The 23,174-nt window shown below is 42.2% G+C and overlaps 1 protein-coding gene and 1 long non-coding RNA gene across 5 annotated transcripts in view; one reads left to right on the top strand and one right to left on the bottom strand.

Moving 5' to 3' along the window:
- The window catches only part of LOC145720615 (uncharacterized), a 46,871-nt gene extending 41,908 nt beyond the window's left edge, over window positions 1–4,963 (bottom strand). Inside the window, exon 1 of the long non-coding RNA XR_014143702.1 lies at window positions 4,042–4,963. This is a non-coding gene — a long non-coding RNA (uncharacterized LOC145720615). The remainder of the gene's footprint in view (window positions 1–4,041) is intronic.
- Window positions 1–23,174, top strand: part of STARD13 (StAR related lipid transfer domain containing 13) — a 468,749-nt gene that overhangs the window by 244,877 nt on the left and 200,698 nt on the right. The window contains exon 1 of one of the 4 annotated variants that reach the window (XM_081814817.1): window positions 3,377–3,753. The exons of 2 other annotated variants lie outside the window; for them this stretch is intronic. In XM_081814817.1, the coding sequence (XP_081670943.1) occupies window positions 3,630–3,753 (124 nt within the window). In that variant the 5' untranslated portion in view covers window positions 3,377–3,629. Of the gene's footprint in view, window positions 1–3,376; window positions 3,754–23,174 lie in introns of those variants that run through there. One more of the 4 variants, XM_081814818.1, reaches the window with a different exon arrangement.

Here is a 23,174-nt window from a genome sequence, read left to right as displayed (position 1 = left end):
CTCCCTTCCCCTATGATCCTCTGCGTCCAGCCACACTCTTAAACACAAGTACTTTTGTGTGTACCAAGTTGGGCCTTGAGAGGTAAAGGATGAAACTATGGGAAGGAATACAATCACCCAAGGACAGGAAAGCACGAGGAAAAGGGGGGAGGGGGGCTGAAAACTGAAACCTGGGGAATGCCAACATTGAGGGGGTGGGAGAGAAGCTCTGAGGACAAACACCTCAGCCATGTGGCCTGACAGCCATGAGACAAGTCAGCGTCATGAGGAAACGGATGGTCAGCAGTGTCCCATTGTCCACATGACCTAGAAAGGACAACAACAACGCAAACCATCCATTAGATTTAGCAACCAGACAATTAGTGGTGACCTTGGCAAGACAGGTTTCAGTGAAGTAGTGAGGGAGGCCAGATGGCAGGGTTGATAAGGGAAGATTTCTTTTTCCAAGAGATACGGGATAGAGGCAACGCACCTTGCTATGGGGGTTTTGGTTTGGTTTAAAGAAGGGTGAGCCTTTTTAGAGGAAGGTTGAGGGTAAGGGAGAGAGGCAATAACTGATGTAGCAAAGTCCTTATAGGGACAAGGAAGGAGAGTAAACAGAGCACAGGTGGAGGACTAGGTCTTAGTAGGAAGAGGTGCCTCTCTTAGATAGCAGGTGTGGGGATTTCTTTTCTCTGAAGTAGACCTTATTGTCATCTGGTCAAGGTGAAGACCCCGGGGCGGGGGCGGGGGGGGGAGCGGTAGTCTTTAAAGGAGTTTTCCTGAAGGTTCCACTTTGAGATAGGGCTTGTGGATGCTAAGGGCCTGTATACAAGACTCCCAGTAGCCCTGAGGTTCCTGTGAGTTTGGAAGCCTTGCGTTTGTGGCAGCAGCCTATGCACAGCTGTGAGATTTCCTACAGCCAGGCTGGCAGCCGGGCCAGGCGGGGAGCTGGGCTGAGCTGTGTGGCAGAAGCTGCTTGGGCAGCACCTGTTCCGGGAGGATCACTTGAGTCTTTCATCTGGCTTCTCTTGGACCATCCTGAATTCAGGGACTCTTCCACAACCAGAACTAAACAAATTTGCACTGTAAGAATTTTTCTTCAAATTCATCATTGAAAGAAAACCCCTAATCCATGCCATCTGAATGTAAAATGTGTATTAAAATAGAAAAGTCGTAGGGTTCCAGGATCTTTGGAGCTAAATGATCAGTGAAATAGCTGGACTATTCCTTGTATTGTTCTATTCCAGTGCAAACATTGTTACAACTACTGCCTAGTTTGATTCAATTAGGTCCTTTTAAAAAGTTAAAACACACAGCTTCCCTGGGCATGTAATTGTGGAACATTCTGTTGTTATACTGTATGCAGTCACTTAAAGATAAGACATCTTTCTCCTTGCAGAGAATTTCGTTGCCAACTACATGCTGTTCAAAACAGAGGATGTAATCAAAAGGGTACTTGGCGTGGCTCCAGAAAGCTATCTGGATTAGTCTATAACTGGCTGCCATAGTTTCCAGTCCATTTCTGATCCATGACTTATTGCTTCATAACTGACAATTTCAAAGGTTTACCAGGATGGCGCACAAGAGCTCAATCATAACTTTTTAGCTCATTCTGAAGTGTGTTTCATTAGTGTACATTTTTCGTTATTTAAGATAACAAAATAAGATAACTAAAGACTGTTTTTACCGTCATTTCTCCCCCCATTTTCTACCAACAGTAGAAAATGGTGGAGTGAATATTTACTAAAAGTATAAAATTGTAGCAGGAGTACTTCCGGTAGCTGATAGTTTCCACTCCTTAAGTCAGTAGCAATTTGTATTGTAGATAAAGGATTCGACAGTTTATTTTCAAACTTCACGTGGAGCACCTGAAACTTTTTTAAAAAAACAGCTGACTAACCTGGTTTTCTGGCAGTCTGGTTCAAAGACATTTAAAAAGAAATGAGATTTCAGAAATTTTACTGTTTGAATAATTCAGAAATTCTCTTTTGAAATATTTTGAAATATTTCTTTCTCTTTTTTTTAAGATTTTATTTATTTATTTGAGAGAGAGAATGAGACAGAGAGAGCATGAGAGGGGGGAGGAGCAGAGGGAGAAACAGACTCCCTGCTGAGCAGTGAGTCAGATGCAGGACTCGATCCCAGGACTCCAGGATCATGACCTGAGCTGAAGACAGTCGCTTAACCAACTGAGTCACCCAGGCGCCCCTATTTTGAAATATTTCAATTCCTCTCACCAAACTTGAAATGTGTGACATTAATCACATCGTTGAATTACATCAAATGTTGTCAAAATGACTTTCTCTAAGGTCCACCAAGCACTTTAGAAGCAAAACACAGAATAGCAGGACACCCTAAGTCCTGAACTAGCATTGTTGTCATCTTATGAGTGAGGCTTTGGAGCCCAGTAAAATGATGTGGACACCACCTTCTCAGGTATTTCTAGAAGAGCCAGCGCCTTTCCTCCCTCTTCCCTGCAGGGATCAGTTAATTTCTGATTATAAGCCTGCCTCATGTTATTGACTAAAAATACCTTAAAATTCTTCAATTTTCATATTTCACTTCCTCATAATACCTACTTTTTTAAAAGTGCATGCAGATTTTAATGCTTTTCCACGGTATGTAAATCTGTTTAATGTGGGTTCCTCGCGGTTTGACCTTAAGATTTTCAAGTCATTTTCCTCCAGTGCAGTGGCTGTAATACTTTGACTCTTTAAATCATTTGATTGTTGATTGTGGCCAGGTAATCATTTCATTGATGAAATCAGGAAGGATTAACATAAATCCAAGAACGACTAGTATCCAACTACAGAAGAATGTCAGCCAAACTGATTAGATGATTTCAAGTGACTTGAATTCAGGTGCAGGGGCTGTAATACTTTGACTCTTTAAATCATTTGATTGTTGATTGTGGCCAGGTAATCATTTCATTGATGAAATCAGGAAGGATTAACATAAAATCCAAGAACGACTATTATCCAACTCCAGAAGAATGTCAGCCAAACTGATTAGATGATTTCAAGTGACTTGAATTCAGGAAAACTCTGATGAGTTATAATGGCACTAGCTGTGGCATAGTTTAAAATTTGTGTTACGCTGGTTGTGATGGTGGCGATTCTGAAACTGAAAAATGGAAACTATCAAGAAATAGGAATATGGTACAGCCCCTGATCTCCGAGTGAAACTGAAAAGGGGGTGGAAACTCCGTGAGTGGGGGCCATCGGGGCCAGGCTGTCAGGTTTAGTCGAGGGAGGGAGGGAGGGAGGAAACGCTCGCTGGGGGAAGGAGTGGGGCGCTAGACAGTCCCGGAGAGCAGGGGAGGGAGGGGGAGGGAGGGGAGCGGCGGAGCGCCGAGCCGAGGGGAAGGAGGGAGGGAAAGTGGGAAAGGAGTAGAGGAGTAGACCGAGCGCAGAGGTTAACCTTGCACGGCTCCCGGGCGGGCGGCGCATCCCGGCCGGCGCACGCCCAGCAGCCCCCCTCCCCCCCCAAGCGCGGGACGGCGGCGGACCCATGTCGCGCCCGCGGCGGGTCCCGGGACCCCAGCGGGCGTCCCGCGCCGGGCGTCTCGAGTCTCCGGGAGTCTGAGCTGCGGGTCACGCGGGAGTGGCGGTGGCGAGCCCGCTGGTCGTTATGAGGACGGATCTAAAATGACCAGCAAACGGAAACCCTTCCCGACGCAGCTCAGGCGGTCCATCAGTGAGCAGTTGCGGGATTCCACGGTCAGAGCCTGGGATCTGCTGTGGAAAAACGTCCGGGAGAGACGGCTGGCAGGTCGGTGCCCGCGAGACTCCGGGGCCGCGGGGCAGGAAGAGGCGCCGGCGGCGTGGCCCGCCCGGCCCACCGCCCGCCGCCCGCCGCCGCGTTGGGTTCCCCCGCACAGGCTTTTCCGAGTCAAGGGTTGGGCCGAGCCGGCCGCGCTCACCCCCTCCCGGCCCGGCCCGAGCGCCCGCGCCGCCCGCGCCGCCCGCGCTGCCCGGTGGGTGTGGGTTCCACCCGGCGCGCGCGCTGACAGCCCAGCGGGGCGCTACACGCGGGGCCGAGAGCCGCCGCCGGGCTTACCTGGCGAGTCCGCCTTCGGGCGTTCGCTCCGCCCGGCTGGCCCCTGCTCCGCCGCCTTCCGCCCAGGGAATGAATGAGTGCCCAGCCCAAGGGGCCCTCCACGAGGGCTACCTCTCTTCCAACGTCGACTTTTCCACGCGGGGCACCTCCACTGCGTGTCGGGGTGGAGGCGGGGGGGACAAAGCAAGGGAGAATATCCAAAGTTCTAGGAGAACAGATGTTTGGGGGGTAGAGGGGCAGGATTTGGGGAGACAGGTGGACAGCTGTTGGTGCAAGTAGGTGGCTGCCCACAATCTCTGCCCTGCTGTGAATCGGGCTGTCCTGACTTTGAGATTCAGAAGAGGGGCCTCCCTTTTGGAATCTATTGCCCAGGAACTCGAGGAAGAGAAGAGGTGATTATTCTGAGCTAGGGGGTCCTTAAGAATCCTTGCTTGGGTCAGAACGCCAGCCTCCTTAGCACCTCCCCCAGCCTCCCCACGCTGTAACCTTACTTCTGTGCTTGCTCCATGGAGCCATCTCCTTGTAGGGCCACGGATGCAGTGAGTGGTCTGAGCCTTCTCAGAGCCCTCATTCAGAGCTGTAGGTCGACTTAGTCACCGCATCATACCTGCCCCAATAAGGGAAAGCCGCCCTACGCACAGTTGCAGAGCAGTGGAGGGTTTAGGATCACTTTTCCCAAGGGCTGGCTGCTAAGAAGATGTTTCCGGGGTTGGGGGAAGTGTGGTTGGAAGGGTCCCTGGGCTGACTACCAGCCCAGTCTCTGGACCTTGTTGCCTCCTGTCTCTCCAGTAATATCTCCTGAGTTGGTCAGTGACCACAAGGATGGAAGAGGGTTCTAGAGAAGAAGAAGGTATGAAGTCTGGACAGAGGGAAGGGATGCCAAGGGTGAGATGGGAGATTCAACCTTCTCTGGGCTCCTCCCCTTTTCCTTAAAGTGAACTGTAAACTAGTCTGCTGGATGTTCTGCCCCTACACTCCTGCAGCCACCTCTCTCCATCAGCCTGAGGGCATTCTGGAGTAGGTGCCCAGAGTCTGTATATCCTTGATCCTTGGGTCCTTATCACTCTAACTGGTCAAATCAGATCTAGGGATCACCGATGATATCAACACTCAATGTTGTCAGCATAAAATGTTCATCCTATGTTTCCTGTCCAACAGAGTGGCCCCGTTTAGTAAGCACCCAAGAAAGAAACAGACTTTTCGGTCTGGACCCAGAAATAAGCTGTGGTAACTAGTAGGTTTGACGGTTGATTTTTAAAGACCTGTAAGTACATTGCAGACCTCAATTAATAACCATTAGTAACTTTCCCTGTTACCGTGCTAAATTGTATAATCTACATGATGGATGGTGTCAGAGAAATTTTTGTGGTCTAGTAAATGTTTGTTGCTTCATAACTTCAGAATGCTCACTGCAAATGTCTCTTTCATAGCTTCTGTTATTTAAGTTTGTTAAGTTTGTTAAGTTTGTTAAATCAATGGATCTTCAGGAAACAAGTCTTTCCAGGAGGGCTGCCAAGGCTGTGCTGGGTTTTTATAGAAGCTGAGGCCAAAGATGACTGCAGCCCTGTCTTTTTCAAAAAGAGATCTGGGAAGGAAGAGAGTGAAATGTAAAGACTGAAAACCATGAAGGCTGTCCAAGAAAGTCATCTATTCACACGAACTTTAGGCACTGCAGTTCAGTTAAGGTGGTGGAGAGAAAAAGTTTTGATTCTGGGAAATAAACCAGTGGTAGAGATTTTAAGATCATGAGTATAGGGATATTAAGGCTAGAAGTGGCTTCAGAATGGTAAGTTCTCCAGAGTAGTGCAATTATTTTTTTAAATAGTGGTATGAGGTTTTAAAATGTTTAATCAGAATATTAATATCTGCTTACCCATAATCTGCTTACCACTCTGCTAACAGTGGATGCCAGTGGGTTATTCAACTAGCACCAAACAATCCTCTGTGAAGCAGACTTCAGCTTCTGCTTCTCGAAGCAAGCTGGGATGCTTGCCACAAAACCAAGCCAACTCCATGAAGGAGCTTTTAGATGCAAATTGATTTTCTTGGGTTTTCTTGCTAAGGTAGCTGAAATATGGAACTTTGGCCATGAGACACTGAAATACTTAAGTTATTAATGTTGGCATCAATTCTAGGTGAAAGTGTTCTTCATTTGTAAAAGTGTTCTTTATATGGTTCTGTTCACAATATCAGAATAACCAACTATTGAATGTACCCCCAGAGAGGATCCACCCTGCCAAAACATGATAGTGGCCTTTTTTTTTTTAGGGTTTTTTTTTTTTTCTATCAGATAAAAGTTGTGTGCTGGGATTTCTTTAATTTCCCTAAAATTTTCTTCTTATTACCTTTAGTCAATAGGACAGTGTTCAGAGTGCCTTATAACAAACTCACATTTATTGTCTAGAGCATTCTGAAGGTGTTTGAGTCTCCCTTTTACTCCTTTACACCCGAAGGAAGGAAATCCTCATTCTAACTCACTCTTACTTCTCTTCATGAAAGACTGTCTTGTCAATGAGACAGAAAGACAAAAAATAGAACTGTGTAACGATACTGAAGCCTGTAGATTTCTGTGCTGTGGAGCCACATTTAGGAAGGAAGATTATATATAATCAGAAAAAGCACTTCTTAACACATGTCACAACACAGGTAATGAAACCAATAGAAGGACAAGATGGGAATGGTGTTCAAATATGTCCATGTTATTACAAAATTTAAAAAGGGGTAAGCTAAAGAAGGACTGATATTGGGAGCTTTTCTTGGGCCTCCGATTTTATAGTAGCTGCTAGATTTTCGTCAGATTGTGGCAGTTTTGCCAATGCATACTTCTTAATTTTCCAAGACCCTAAACCCCATAGGGGTCAGCAAGAGTCTTTCTCACCTGCTATCTCAATATTGATTATTCTAATAATGGTGGTGATTATTATTTATTCCCAAGCTGACAAAGTTAGTGTTCAAGGCAGGATTCTAATGCAGTTTGTCAGAAGTCAAAGGCCAGCTGTGCCCATTTTGTCTGATACAACACTTTATGGAGACACATGGACCTCAAATCCTTTCTCCAAGGCTGTCACTTGCAGTTATTTTAAAAAAGAATAACAAAGTTAACTGGAAAAATTGCTCTTTTTTTTTTTTAACTCTTGGAGTGACAAAGATAGCCCTACATCTAAAATTATTGGCCCCCTAGTCATCCTGTTGGACTGGTTAGTGTATGGGCTTATGGAGATTTGAAACAGCCATACCTCTAGCTTGTCCCGGGCCCCGATGTGGTGTGCCTTGCCCACTACCATCACTATAAGAAGCCAAGGGCTGCAAGAATGAGATGCTGTCATAAAGCCTAAATGTAGGTTTCTTCAAGGTGGGTGAGTGACAGCTTCTTTTGGCTTCCCCAGATCTCCAATCAGCCACCACTGATGACAATTCTTAACTTTTATAGCATCATTAAGTTCTGTAGGTAGCAACATACCCTTCAGCTTTCAGTGTTTGTAAGCAGCTTGAACTACTTTTCAAATGTGAAGGTCTGAGAAAATCCAAATGAGTTTTCTAAAGCTTTCTGCTCCTTTATTTTAAAACCCTACTCTATTTTAATGGAAATGTAATCCATATGTTTGATTCCTTTATACTCACATAACAGTGTTTAGGTAGCTTGTGAACTAATTGATGTCCAAGTCTTTTGATCTCTTTTATAGTCTCATTTTAAATCATTTCTCTTAGACACAGGAAGTTCTATTGCTTAAAGACTAAACTAACTTAAACACTGAAAAGTTTGAGTTTTGATTAGAAACACTAATTCCACCAAATTTCAGTGAGTTCTAGTCATGTTAAAACAGGTTCACTCATTCTCAGAGTCAACAGTAGCATCCTGTGATGTGATGTAAACATGAGATTGGGACTTTAATGCAGAGTGGGATCAAGAATAGAACATGGGCCATAAAAGAGTTCCTTATTAAAATCTAAATGTGTTCCTTGATATCAAAAAGTACAGGATGATGCTAGCTGATATTTTTCATGTGTTTTATATCAGAGTCCTTCCTTTTTATTATCACTTGCCTGTGAGGAACAGGCCATCCTACCCTGTCAGTCTTTTTTTTTTTTTTTAACATCTCTTGAAAGGAGAATATATTTAGATGTGATTTATATTAACAGTGACAAAAAAATCTAAGTACACAGTTAAGATCAGAGAGAAGGAAAGCATATCACTTATATCAGGGTTCTTAGCTACACATAGAATCATCTGGAGCCTTTCACAAATATCAGTGCCCTGGCTGCCTCTTAGAGATTCTGATTCCGTTTAGATAAGGCCGGGGGATCAGCATTTTTTCAAGCTCCACAGAGGGTTCCACTGAGTAGCCTGGGCTGGGAGCCACTGACTTACATTAACTACTCGCCCAAGTCTGTGTCTAGCACAAGGTCATACTCTAGGCCCCTAGGGAGAGGTTTGCTTAAGCAGAGTTGGAATGAGCTTGTTATTTTATAGGGGAACAAAAGGTTTGGGACTTGTTGCCAGGGCAAGAAATTTGGATTTGGTTCTACATATGATAAGGAAGCAAAGGATTTTAAGCAGAGGAGTGGCAGGGCCCTGTTAAATTGCCACCAGAGTGGTCTACGTGAGATAAACAGTGACAGGGACGAGGGTCATAGTGTTGGAGAGAAAGGGATAGATTTGGTATATGTCTTGAAAGGAGAGAGACTGATGTGCTGGAGGTGAGGGGGGAATCAAGAACTCCTGGGTTCAGGGACGCCTGGGTGGCTCAGTCGGTGAAGCATCTGACTTCAGCTCAGGTCATGATCTTGGGGTCCTGGGAACGAGTCCCACATTGAGCCCTGCATGGAGCCAAGCATCAGGTTCCACACTCAGCGGGGAGTCTGCCCCTCCCCCTACTCGTGCTCACTCTCTCTCTCTAAATAAATAAATAAAATCTTAAAGAAGAAAAAAAGAACTCCTGGGTTTGTAGTGCTGTAGGCTGAGAGGGGGACCACTGGCCAGATTTGCATGTTGCAGTTGCAAAAGGAAGATTTTTTTGGTTTTGGGTTTTTTGGCATAAGACAGATGAGAAGAGCAGTAAGGAGTTCTGCTTGAGCCAGACTAGACCAAAAACGCCTCTTAGACACCCAAAAGTAAAAGTCAAAGAGTTGGATACACAAGTACAGGTTTGGAAGAAAAGTCAAAGCCAGATAAATCCGGAAGTGACTGGCATGTAACTACTATAGAATAAAGCCTTAGGGCTAGATGGGGTTACGTAGGAAAAAGATATAAATAAGAGGAGCGGCCACGGACAGAATCCTAGGGGATCCTTTATTTAGAGCACACTGTTGGGGGGCACCTGGGTAGCTCAGTGGGTTAAGCATCTGCCTTCTGCTCAGGTCATGATCCCGGGGTCCTGAGATGAGCCCCGAATCCGAATCTGGCTCCTTGCTCAGCAGGGAGCCTGCTTGTTCCTCTCCCTCTGCCGCTCCCCCTGCTTGTGCTCTCTCTCTCTCTCTCCCCCCCTCTCTGTCAAATAAATAAATAAAATTTTTTTTTTTTAAGATTTTATTTATTTATTTGAGAGAGAGAATGACATAGAGATAGCATGAGATGGAGGAGGGTCAGAGGGAGAAGCAGACTCCCTGCTGAGCAGGGAGCCTGATGTGGGACTCGATCCCGGGACTCCAGGATCATGACCTGAGCTGAAGGCAGTCGCTTAACCAACTGAGCCACCCAGGCGCCCCAATAAATAAAATCTTTAAAAAAATAAAGCACACTATTTGGATGTGAGCTCTTTATATATATACGTGTGCTAAATTTCTGGGGAATTAGAAAAAGCAATACTGTTTCTAAATTCAGCGTTCTTATAGCGGAAGAATAGTAATACTATATTGAATAATCTTTTATGACAGGTTTATTTGGTTCCAGAACTGTTGATGAATAAAAATTAATATAAAAATATGGCTCACTAATGAAATATACCTTTTTTAAAATTTAGATATGTCATTGCAAAGTAAAAATTGAAAATTTCAAATAACATTTGCAGGGAAGACTGCTCAAGTTTGCCCTCATACACAAAAAATAAAAATATGATTAATTAAATAAAAGTGGTTTAGCAGGAATACTTCTATGGTTATTATAACTTGTGCCCACCCCGATAATGAGGTAAAACTTTATATTGGAAAGATGGCTTCTCCAGTGTCATGATCTCCAGAAATAATCTAATCAAACAATGCTTAACTTGTAAGAAAAGTTCTGTATATTGAAGTTTCCAGGATCGCATCCATTTACTGACATTTATCAGTTATGGTTTGTCCATGATAAAGTTGACCAAAGGGAAATTTCTCAGAGAAAAATAGATAATGTCTTAAATTTTTCATTTGTAAGGAGAGTAACTTAAACTTGGCCTAAACTATCCATAGCATACTGGCTCACCTTTAGAAGCAACACATTTCCTCCCAGAATTGGAGCAAGGAAATGATCATGTTCATTAATTGCTGGTGGTTGCTCTGAATAAGACACACAAGCCCCACTAGTTGACTGGAATTCCTTCTAGAAGACCATGTGGTACAATTTTTGTGACTCAACAACTTGATCATTTAGACATGAAGCACATATCTAATGAAATTAATATATATGCCTTCGTTGTGTTTTTTAAATCTTGTGTTGAACAAAACAACTTATAAAGAAAAATTTGCTAGAAGACCTTGTAGTTTACTGGGAGTTTATCCAACGGTATATTTCTATTCTGTTCTTTTGCAAGTTTAGTGATGTTGCAAAATGAAAACAAAAGTGGTTTGAAAGGTGTTACAACATTCCCGGGCTTTTTTCAGAATCCTTGGATGTTTAGTCCTAAAACAGTCGAGCTGAAGAACAAACATTTTTGTCATGTTTGTAGTTAGTCAATAAGTATTTATTGAGCCATGAAATAGCATCCTTGTCAAAGCATGTTCGGACTGTAGTGCAGGATATTAATTTAGTACTGTGGTTTTTATCCTGGCAAAGCACATGAATTTTATTATGCTGCTCAAATCACTTAACTCATCTATTTAACCAGAAATAGAGCAAGCTTCCAGAAATTGCAAAAGGACAGTATAGAATGTGCCATAACTACACAATTACTGTATTTGCAAATCTGCTGTGTCAAGCCATTTTGTATTCTCAGACAATTTCCTTAGTAACGTCTTCATCCAAAATGAAATTTTCAGATTCTTATGGTTCTGTCATTTTGTGTAATAGAGCGTATTTCACTTATATTCCATCATGGCAGACTGTGTTTGGTGAATACTTTTCTTTCTCCTTCCTATATAGGAAATTAAATGAATACAAGAGGTAATTGTTTTAGAATCCCATGAAAATTAATACATTTACTAGCAATGACATTAAGTCGGAAAGTCTTATCAGATGCTTCTTATTCTCTTTCCATCAGATAAAATGGAAATATTTCCAGGTTCCTTGAAGGATCCTTGAAAGCATTTTCTATTGAAATGTGATATTTATCTACTGAATCATGTCCTAAAAGTACAAATACTTAACAGTATAAGTTACATTAATGTACCGCCACATGGGGATATAGGCATTGTTGTGATGACACATAAGGAAGGCAAGGCACTCTTTCCCCCCTTTGCCTGACAGTGAGTTGCATTCATCCCAGAACTCTTTAAAGATTTTATTTATTTGTCAGAGAGAGAGAGAGAGAGAGCACAAGCAGGAAGGAGTGGCCGACAGAGGGAGAAGCAGACTCCCTGCTGAGCAGGGAACCCGAGGCAGGGCTCAATCCCAGGGTTCTGGGATCATGACCTGAGCTGAAGGCAGACGCTTAACTGACTGAGCCATCCAGGCACCCCCAACCCAGAACTCTTCAAAAACAATGATAGATTGCACCTTTCCTAGCCATGAGGAGTTGTCCCCATGGTCTTGGAAATAAATTACATCTTTATTTTAGTCCCAAGAAAAGACTTCATAAGCAATAGACAGAAAAGACGAGCAATTGTTAAAGTAAAAACAACAACAACAAAACTTTCACATATTTCAATATAGGCTGTTTTATTCTTTCTGGAAAGAAAGAAGAGAGGCTTTGTGCCAAGGGTTTGATTTTTTTTTTTTTTAATTTTATTTATTTATTTGACAGAGAGAGACACAACGAGAGAGGGAATACAAGCAGTGGGAGAGGGAGAAGCAGGCTTCCCGCCGAGCAGGAAGCCCGATGCGGGGCTCGATCCCAGGACCTGGAATCATGACTTGAGCCGAAGGCAGACACTTAATGACTGAGCCACCCAGGCGCCCCAAGTGTTTGATTTTTTGTTCTGAAATCTAAATCAAAGCAATAATGACAAATGAAAAAGAGCAGTCTTAACCTTTAGCATAGAAGTAGAAAAGGGATTAAAGTTATTTGAGATGTCATGTGTATAAAATCACAGCTGTGTGAAGGTGATCAGCATCTGTGAAATTAGCATCACTTCAGACATAATGTTGATACACAGATTTGCCGCAGCTATGGCTACAGCATTAGGAGCATAGATCGCGTGTCGTTTTACTTTTGGCGCATAATGTAGTGGAGGGCACGATTCATGGTATTTGGGCATGATGGGAGGTTATTGGCATGGCATCATGATCTAGTGGTTAAGAGCAGCTACTGGAGCCCAAAACTACATGGGTTTGAATCCTGCCTTCACTACTTAAGCAGTGGGTCTTTGGGAAAGATAAGTAATCTCGATGTTCCTTAGTTTCCTCATCTTTAAAAAGGAGGAAAAGCATAGTACTTAGCTCATAGGGTTGTGATGAGGATTAAATGGGTTAATATTTTCAACCCCTTAATAAACATTGTATGAGAGTTTATATAGATAGATACACACCCCCTCCACTGACCCCTGCACAGTCAGAATTCCAGGTATAACTTTTGACTCCCCCCAAAACTTGCCTACTAATAGCCTATTGTTGACCAGACTAATAACATAAACAGTTAACACATATGTTGTGTGTTATATATATTATATACCGTATTCTTACAATAATGTAAGCTAGAGAAAAGAAAATGTTATTAAGAATATCATAAGGAGGGACACCTGGGTGGCTCAGTTGGTTAAGCAGCTGCCTGTGGCTCAGGTCAAGATCCCAGGGTCCTGGGATCAAGTCCCGCATCAGGCTCCTTGCTCAGCGGGGAGCCTGCTTCTCCCTCTCCCACTCCCGCTGCTTGTGCTCTCTCTCTGACAAATAAATAAAATCTTTTTTTTAAAAAAAAAGAATATCATAAGAAAGAGAAAATACATTTACAGTACTGCACTGTATTTTGGGGGAAAAAAAATCCACATGCACAATGGGCCTGCACAGTTCAAACCTGTGTGGTTCAAAGGTCAACTGTACATGTACAGTTGCCATGCCAATAACCTCCCATCATGCCCAAATACCATGAATCGTGCCCTCCACTACATTATGCAAGCGAAGAAAAGAGCAACAGAGACGTATTTCCTGGTAAAGGAGATGCTTTTAGCTCCAACCCTAACCCACTCACCCCTTCATACCTGGATTCATCAGCCTCTTCCCATATCTAATGAACCCATTCTAGATCCCATGTTCAGGGATTTCCAAGTGCTAAGACATTAGCCTCACTCTCTTTGTCCTGAATGAGATTAAAAAAAAAAAAATCATATACTACATATGTTGTGAGCATGGTTGACAGCATCTTGTGTAATCCACTGGTGTTATTAGCATGAATCATTCATTATATTAATGCTTTGTCTTTCTGAAAGATCATCAGTTAAGGTTTGTTCATCAAAATCACCAACGGCTTTAGAGCTAAGCAACCACGAATTCATTCCCATGCCCTTGGCCTAAATGGAGTTTGATGGAGACCTAATTAAAATGAGAGAAGTTAGACTAGATAATCTCTAAGGAACCATTTAGCTTTAAAGATCAATGAGTCTGTAAAACTAGACCATGCGTCTAAAGGAAACTTAATGCCCTAAGTCTTTGAGTTCCTTTTCTGTGTTAGATTTTCTAGGATGCTCTGAGAGGGGAGAGGGCAGAAGCCCAGAAGCATACCCCAGGATGCCTGCCAGTGCCATTCTCCATGCGGGTCTGCTTACATAGCCTCCATCAAGAGCAACAGCTTATAATTGGTACTTTCTATAATTGGAGCTACCCCTGCCAGAACTGGAGATGGAAGAAGGATGGCGGCCAGCTGGGAGTCCTGCGCCTGCAAACATCTGTAGAACCCCGACAGCCCCTGTACCACGCGCAGGCAGGGCCCCAGCTTAGAAGGCCTCCGTCCTTGGTTTAATGCTCTTCTGTTGCAATTTTGAAATTATTAACAATTGCTGAATGGAGGGCCCCCATTTTCATCTTGCAGTGTGCCTGGCAAATGATGTAGCTGGTCCTACATTCTGGGAAAGCCGGGCTCCTGTAGCATCATGCCTTGATTTGTGGGTTCACCTTCATTGGTGGTTTGGTGGCGTTTGAGTAAGATAAAAGGGATGCATAGAATCATAGGATATTAGATTTGGAAGGGACCTTGGAAGCCTTCCTTTGAGCATCTGCAATCTATAATCCATGTGCTCTGTGCTCCATGCTCTTGGGGAAGGTGATCTCCCGAGAGAAAGTATGTTTGTTTTATTTTATTGTTTATTGATTCTGACAGCATCATTATGAAATAAAGCAATAACATTACCCCTGGTGTTTACACAGTTAAAATGATTATATTTTAGTTATTACATACATTGAAGGAAATATTTTAATGAGTTTTTTTTAAGGTAGTGCAGTGCCTAGGTGTGGAATAGGAAATTGGGACAAACTATGGAACTCTTGGTAATCTAGATCTTCAGATCCGAGGCATGTTTTGAAAACTTCTTAATTAAGCTTTTTCTTAATTAAAAATTTATTTGCAATACCCATAATAGATTAATTCATTAAGCCACTGCTATTAAAACCATTAAGGCTATTTCCTGTGTAGGTTCATCTAGGGCTACTTACTCAGAAAAGGAAATTAGGAGAGGTAGTAATAGAACCTATCATTTATCACCAGGAATTTTCAGCCCGTATCTACTAACATTGTTTTATCATTATGTCCATCTGTCTCTGTGAAAAACACTAAAGCTGACTAGAGTCTAGTTTCATAAAAGTGCACAGGTTAAATCCTTCTTTGCTGACGGAAGCTATACATACAACTCCCGTTTAATGATGTTTTTTAAAAAGGACATTTTTCTTTGTTTGAAATTAAGTTTATTATTTAATGCAAAGTATTTCTGCGATTGACTAAAAAAGAGTGCATTTTCATTTGCTCTTAAGCTACTTCAAAGAAGAGTGTGTTTGCGTAGTTCTGAGTAGTAAATAAGTAGGCAGATACTGTCCCTCATCAGTGGTTTCAAGACCATGTTGTAGGAAAGGAGACCTGCTGACCGCACGGTCCTTGTTCTAAGGTGGGCACAGGTGCTATTCCACAAGGAGAGTCAAGTGCCTTGGGAAGCTCCTTCTGTATGTTTCACTCTAAACATGTGAGAAGTGTGAGAGATATAAACAGCTTTATCAAAGAGATCGAACAAGCTTGACTTTCCAGATTAAAAAATCTATAGGAGTGAATTAAACCTTCCTAGCACAGTCATCAGAATTCAGAAATTCAAACACTATTACTCTGGACAGAGTCTCCTGTATCAATACTCGAATATAATGATTTACGCAAGTGTCTGTATTTGCACCTAAGCCACAGCCTCCTCCAAGGAAGAGATAGTGTCTTATTCACTGTGGATAGTCCAGTTGCCTTCACAGAGTAGCTGGGACAAGGAACGTGCACAATGAATGTCTGTTGAGTGAATGAATTAATGATAATTATAATAGTAACAGCAAACCTGCGCTGGACCCCATTGTGTTCGAGGCTTTATACTAAAGACTTCATGCATTTTCTCATTTGATGCCCAGGCTGCAAGGTAAGGACTACCAGCCTCCCTGTTAGCACACACAGCAGCTTGCAGTTAGCCCTTAGAAAAGGGCTTCTTCTCTGGGCCCATGAATTAGAAAATGTGCCTCCTCTGACATAATGCAGCCCCAACGGCATGCAGCCAAGGGAGTGTACCCTGGGCTGAATTTCAGCCTGCGTGGCCCCCCTTGGCTGCTTGCTCTGTGTAAGGCACAGCCTACACAGTTGTACACGGGGGCCCAGCATACTAACATTATCCCCAGCTTATGCAAGAGGAAACTAAGGCTTGGAAAAGTTAAGTAACTTGTACCCTGAAGACTCGAGGCGTCACAGTGTAGCGCTTAGGAAGGGGTCACTGTTCAGGGGTGTCATTGTGACAATATGGAACCATTTTCAGATTACCACAGGTGTTGCCCCAAGGTTGTATTAGATGGGAGCTGACCATGGCATCCGGAATCCCAGGGTCCCCATGATAATAAAGGTGATGTTAACGATGATCCTGAATATTTGTGTAAGACTTTACAGTTAAGTGCTTTTCCATTAAGGTAATATAACAGTGGCTTAAAATCATTCAGTTCTCGCAAAAGTCCTCCGAGAAAGGTGGGGTAGGTGCTGTGATCTCTACTACATAAAGAAGACGAATGAGGATAAGAAAAATGATGTGACTACCCAAGGTCCCATGGCCAGTGAGGGCCAGACGGGGATTTGGATCCAGGCTCCTATACTGGGGCTCGGTCTTTTGGTCACTTTCCCATTGTCCAGTGTGAGCTCTGCTCTGTAACATATCAGTTGCTGTTAACGAAACCCATGGCTCCCAAACCTGACTGAGCATCAGAACCACTGGAAAATCTTTTAAAATACAGGCTCCTGGACTCCTCACCAGATCCAATGAATCAAAATCATCCCTGGGGGAGCAGTACAATGTACTTCTGTGTGTGTGTGGTTGTGGGTGGGGGAGAGGGCTGATCCGTAGCATACATTTTTAACAAGCCTCCTAGGTGATTTTTGTTGTTTGTTTACAGCCTGTCCTCTCACCAGTGAATGGAAATGGCTTTAAACTCTCATGGATATTTCAGGCTCCATGCCTTGTGCTATTCAGTGTCTTCTAGTCTAATACGTTTCTCTCTCATTTCTGCCTACCTAGATCTTAGCCATTTTCAAGGGCTGGGTCAAGTCCTTCATGATTTTGTTGCTAGTGCCATTCTGACTATGCCCATTCCCACCTCCAGATGATCCCCCCCTTCCATATCTAAGTGCCCCTTAAGGAGTGAGAGGGTGGGAGCCCTGCAAAGTCCTGCTGCATGCCAGGCCCCTGATTCAGTGTTTTCCTACATGTCATCATGTGAACCATCACAGCAGATGCTGAGGTCATGATTATCATCCCCAATTTAAAGAGGGGGTAAGTGAAGAAACTTGGCTGAGGCCAGCACAACCAAGAGAGTACATAGTCTCATTTAGCTGCAAGTTTCTGCTTTTCTGTTCACTCTCCTGAGTGTTTCAGTCTTCAGAAACCAGAACAATTTCTTTTGTACTATAATTGAGAAATTTTGTCTTACATTTTTAAAAAAAGTCTTTTACCTCCTACTGTATAATCCACATAGTAAAATAACCTAATTGCTGAAGAAATAAAAGAATGAGTGCCTTTTCTTCTTTTGTGAAATCACTTCCTAGCCAGCTTCAGAAAGTTGAACTGATATTGAGACATGATGTTTACTTATTCAAGCTCTTTAATATTATGAGGAAATTCCAGCCAACATTCTATGCTCTTCTTTCTTTTAACTCAAAAAATCATGAAATATTAGAGCATATGGAAGCCTTGTAGATTATCTTGTCCAGGCCATTCATTTTACAAGAGTCAATTGAACCTCAGAGAGATTCAGTTAATTCAGTTCCAGGTCATGTGTCTCATTGGTGATAAATTTGAGATTAGAGTGCAGCTCCATGTCATACCAAGCGACTTTGGGGATTGTAGGTGAATTCATACTTGGCCATCCATCCATTTGTAAGCAAGATGCCCATTTTTGAAATTAGAGCACAAATTTCTTGAGGGAAAAAATTGCACCTTGCCCTCAAGAGCGAAGCTTTTCTCATAAAGTATGTTTATAAGTGTTGGGGCAGCCTGTCTCGCTGCCTCATTGACTGAGGGATATTAAAGGAATATAATCACTCCTTCCTAAGTTCCAGGTTTGCCTCTGGTGGCCCCACACCCTGCAAGATAACCTTTCCGTGTCCTCCAGCCTCCTTCCAAGGGGCAATTGGAAAATTTATAACTAAAGGAAACTAACACTGCTGTTGTCACGTGTTGGGTGAGGAAAATGGAGAAAGCATAGTTGAAATTTAAATAAGAATTTTTCATCTATTTAAGATGGAAATGTTCCCTTTTGGCCATTTTTTTAAAATTACAGAACTATAGCAAAAAAAAAAAAAAGTTTCTTTTAATCCCCCAAATCATATGATTCTTTTTTTCACAGTGACTCCAAGTTCTCATTTACTTAACTTATTCAACAAATATATATTTTTTTTAAGATTTTATTTATTTGCGAGAGAGAAAATGAGAGACAGAGAGCATGAGAGGGAGGAGGGTCAGAGGGAGAAGCAGACTCCCTGCTGAGCAGGGAGCCTGACGTGGGACTCGATCCCGGGACTCCGGGATCATGACCCGAGCCGAAGGCAGTCGCTTAACCAACTGAGCCACCCAGGCGCCCCTCAACAAATATTTGTTAAGTACCTACCATGCCAAACACTGTCCCAGCTCCTGGGGATTCAAGAGTAAACAAAAGACAAAATCAACACCCTTACTGAGCTTCCATATGAGTTGGGGGGGACAGATCATACTGAACAAATATATAATATGTGTTACAAATAACACAGTATGAAGAAAAACAAATGAGCTGGAGAATGAAAGGGAGTGCTATTTTGGATCCAATGGTCAGAGAAGATCTCTCTGGGGAGGAGGAAATTGGAGCAGAGACATTCAAACATCTAGGGCAAAGAGTGTTCTAGGCGGAAGGAATAGGATGTGGATCAGTCCTGAAGCAGGAGGGCACGGATGTGTTTGAGGAAAGGCAAGAATGCCGGTGGGGCTTGGGGTACAGTGAGTGAGTGGAAAAATGATAGGAAAAGGGGTTGACAGATAGCCAGGTCCTCTGCAGCCCTATGGCCTGGGAAGGAGTCCCGATACGATCTTAGGTATAATTTGCTATGTACAGTTACCTGGTTTATGATGTAAAACTTGAAAAGGCAATAGAGTCCAAGAGTGGAAGCAAAAAGACATTTTAGAAGTCTCCTAGAAATATCAAATTAGTTAATATCTCAGTTATAAAAAAAATTTCTTAGTTGCTAGTCACATAGGGACCCATTGCTTAATTAAAAAGGAGAGAATAACTTCTGGCCCTCAATTTTTTTTTTTTTTACACAAATGGAAGGAATTAGTTAGATTCATTCATTCACTCATTCAGAAACATTCATTTAATGAATATCATATTCCAGATGCTCTGCTATGCTATGCCCCAAGCATAAAAAGATAAAAAAGACACTGAGTCCTACCCTCAAGGACTTACAGACAAATGCAGCTGCAGCAGCAGAATACACAGGATGTAGAGGTAGATCGGAGGATGGAGTGAACTTGGCCTGGCTTTACCAAGCAAAGGAGATGACCCTTGAGTTGGGCCTTAAAGGAGAGAAATTCCACTCTAAGGGAGGGAAAAGGCAAGCACTTGCAAAGAAACAGAGAGGCATGAAGCTGCATGAATAATTTTTAGATATTGATTGATGAGACCTTGGGTCAAGAAGGAGAGCAGGTGAGGGGCGCCTGGGTGGCTCAGTTAGTTAAGCCACTGCCTTCAGCTCAGGTCATGATCCTGGAGTCCCGGGATCGAGTCCCGCATCGGGCTCCCTGCTCAGCGGGGAGTCTGCTTCTCCCTCTGATCCTCCTCCCTCTCATGCTCTCTGTCTCTCATTCTCTCTCTCTCAAATAAATAAATAAAATTAAAAAAAAAAAAAAGAAGAAGAAGAAGAAGGAGAGCAGATGAAGAAAACTGGAGAGGTGGGCAGAAGCCAGATGATGAGTCCGTGGATTTCATGAACCATGACCTCCAGTGCTGTCTCAGATCGTCTGTAAATTCTTTTCTAGCTCTAGGCCTTTATCATCACATGAATCCAATTTCCTTTTTCTATTAGTGTTTGAGGTAAGCATCACCAGTGCCTGTTTATGTCTATATTTATCTTTTTAAAGTGACCTTGCTCTACAACTTTAAAGAATAACCGTGAGGGCCTCTTTCCTTGCATAGGTGTTTGCGAAGAACCAGAAGTCTCCGTGGCTTTTAATGATGACTTTAGTTAAATTAGCAGAATCTATAGGAATTCCCAGTTTCCTACATTGCTAGTAGGGGCTTTTTCACTCCACATCTTGGTACAGTTGCTTGGATTTCCACGTTTAAAGTTAAAACGAGTGTCCAATATACATGTGGTATATGACAGAGACTTGGTAGTCTATGATTTTCACAGTGAAATTAATATGACTTCTTGATCAGTTTTTCAGAGGACTTTTGGGCTACAGTTACTTTAGAAGGACCCTCTTGAAAAAGAGATCTGAAGTGGAACTCAAAGGCTGTATTTACTCATTTATAAGCATTTACTGATGACCTGCTTTGGGCAAGATTGCATACCATGTACTGGGGACCCAGAAATAAGTAAGATAAAATTCTTTCTTTCAAGGCACTTACAACTGTTAATGACTTCTTATAATTCTTATAAGAAATCTTATAACTCTCTGACTTTACTATAGAAACAGAATGGTTTTATGTCAATGATTAAAAAGGTTTTATAAAATTTCATTAAAAATAGTTGAGTTCTTTGATTATGCATAAGCTCAGCCTCTCCTGGAAAGCTGAATTTATTTATCTAACACACTGACTAGAAGCAAGGAGGAGAAGAAAAAAGAAAGCCAGAAGAAAAGTACTAATTCATGATGCACAACTTGAGAATCTCCAGTGAACAGCTGCATTGTAACACTTACCCTTTTTGTTCACATGGCCTTGCTCTCTGGAATCCTCAGATATCCATGGTTGCCCGAGGGCTCGTCAAATGTCACCAGGGCAACAACAAAGTAACACACATGAAGCAGCCCCTCTGTGGCATTTTTTATGAAAAGCATTGAATTAAATTATTGCATAACCAATCATCTGCATATGAAAGGGAGTGAACTGTTGGAGAACCCAGCTGGAAACAATGCTGAATTTGATCCCTACCTCCACTGATAACTTACTGGTACCCGTAGAAATCTCGTTGTGACCAGAGGCCCCTTTACGGAATGTGGGAAATATTAATACTGTACTTATGACCTCAAGGGGATTGTGAGCTAAATTAGGGAGATTGTTGAGATGGTCATAGAAAAACTCCCTTCACCCTTTCTTGGTCAAGCTTGCAAAAAGATGGAGGAATTTCACTCTGGATGAAACTGTTGCTCCCCATGAAGGAGATCCTAGCAAAACAGATGACAGCTACCCCGATTGAGTCTTATCATGTACCAGACACTGTGCTAAGCACTTCACATACATAATTTTAATTTCATCCTAATGAACTATACTAGTGTCAGTATTATTAAAGTCCTCATTTTATTTTATTTATTTTTTATTTTTTATTTTTTTTTAAGATTTTATTTATTTATTTGACAGAGAGAGACACAGCGAGAGAGGGAACACGAGCAGGGGGAGTGGGAGAGGGAGAAGCAGGCCTCCCGCCTAGCAGGGAGCCCGATGCAGGACTCGATCCCAGGACCCTGGGATCATGACCTGAGCCGAAGGCAGACGCTTAACGACTGAGCCACCCAGGCGCCCTAAAGTCCTCATTTTATAATGGGGACATTTAGACTGGAAAATGTATGTGATTCTTGGCCTGGCTTCTCAAGGCTAAAGAGTATCCTGAAGCAAAGAATTAGGACCAGGTGATCTGTCTCAGGAGCCCTCAAACCTCTGTACATATTAGTTCAGAGGAAACTGTATCACATCATGTCCTCCATCACCATTATACCTGGCTACTGCTTAATCTAGGTAGAAATCTTTATAGTAGGAAAAACAATTCCTACAGACTATGTATATTAATTCAAGAAAGCTTGTGGAGAGAAAGTGTATAAAAAATAAACATGATGTTTTAGGCTTGGTTAAACCAAAATAAGACAGATTTTGGAAAATGTCCCGAAATATTTACATCCAAATGATGTTCCCATTAGTGGCCTTCCCCCTTAGCCCCATAAAGCTTGAAGCTCTTCTTGGGTATTGCCAGCTTATGAACCACATGGGAAGAAAACGAGTCTCACTTCTGTTTGTTTGGATCTCAGTGTTGGGTTCCCGAAGAAAACCACTCACCTGCTTTTCACCAGAATTTTCCGTCGAAGACTTAATTATTTTAAAGAACATGTCCATTTTCACAGTGCAAGAAATGGGCACCACTAACATGTATTTGAAGGGACAGATTTCCCCCCTTTTAAATTTTATTTATTTATTTCTAATTATAAAAATAGCGTGTTGATTATAAAACTAACATGTTGATTATAAAACTAACATGCCGATTATAAAAAAGCACCTGAAGATAATCACTACATACTTCTAAAGTGTTTGAAAATATTTCAAGCAAGCCAGTCAGCATTTTAAAAAATAAATGTGATCTCCTACAAGAATTCTTTTAATGGGGACAGCAGATACATGCCTCTTACAGGTATTTTTTAAATGGTAACACTGCTTTATAATCACATAGCTAATGTGCTGTTTTAAGATTGAAGCACGATTTGTGGATAAATACATAGGTATTTCTTAGCTGCACCATATTTTTCAAGAAAAATTATAATAGCTACAACTTTTTGAGTGCTAACCACGTTCCAGGCACACAAGTTATTGTATTTAATACTTAAAAAAATTAAAATTAAATACTTAAAACTAAATACTTAAAAAACCTAGCAAGTCAGCATTATAGTCATTTTTCATGTGATACAACTAAAGTTCATGGAGGCTTAGGAATTAAGCAGAGTCTCACGGTTAGGGCTGTCTTCCTTGAAGACTCACGTGCTCACCCATGAAGCTTCCACAGAAGAGAAGCACAGTTATTTCTGCCTAGAGGGAAAATAAACATACAAATTAAGTTATTAACATGACCACTTGGGTGTTAATGGACTACTGGAACTAAGATGAGACACATTCTTCAAATACTAACTAAGATAACCTGTGTGAAGGCATCTAGACAAAGTCATTTAATACTTTCTCAACTTTT

The sequence above is a fragment of the Leptonychotes weddellii genome, chromosome 3 (assembly GCF_054177405.1).
Source record: "Leptonychotes weddellii isolate Sample4059 chromosome 3, ASM5417740v2, whole genome shotgun sequence".
In the NCBI taxonomy this organism is placed as follows: Eukaryota; Metazoa; Chordata; class Mammalia; order Carnivora; family Phocidae; genus Leptonychotes; species Leptonychotes weddellii.
The sequence above is the reverse complement of the archived record's forward strand: the minus strand, read 5'-3'. Positions and strand labels throughout refer to the sequence as shown.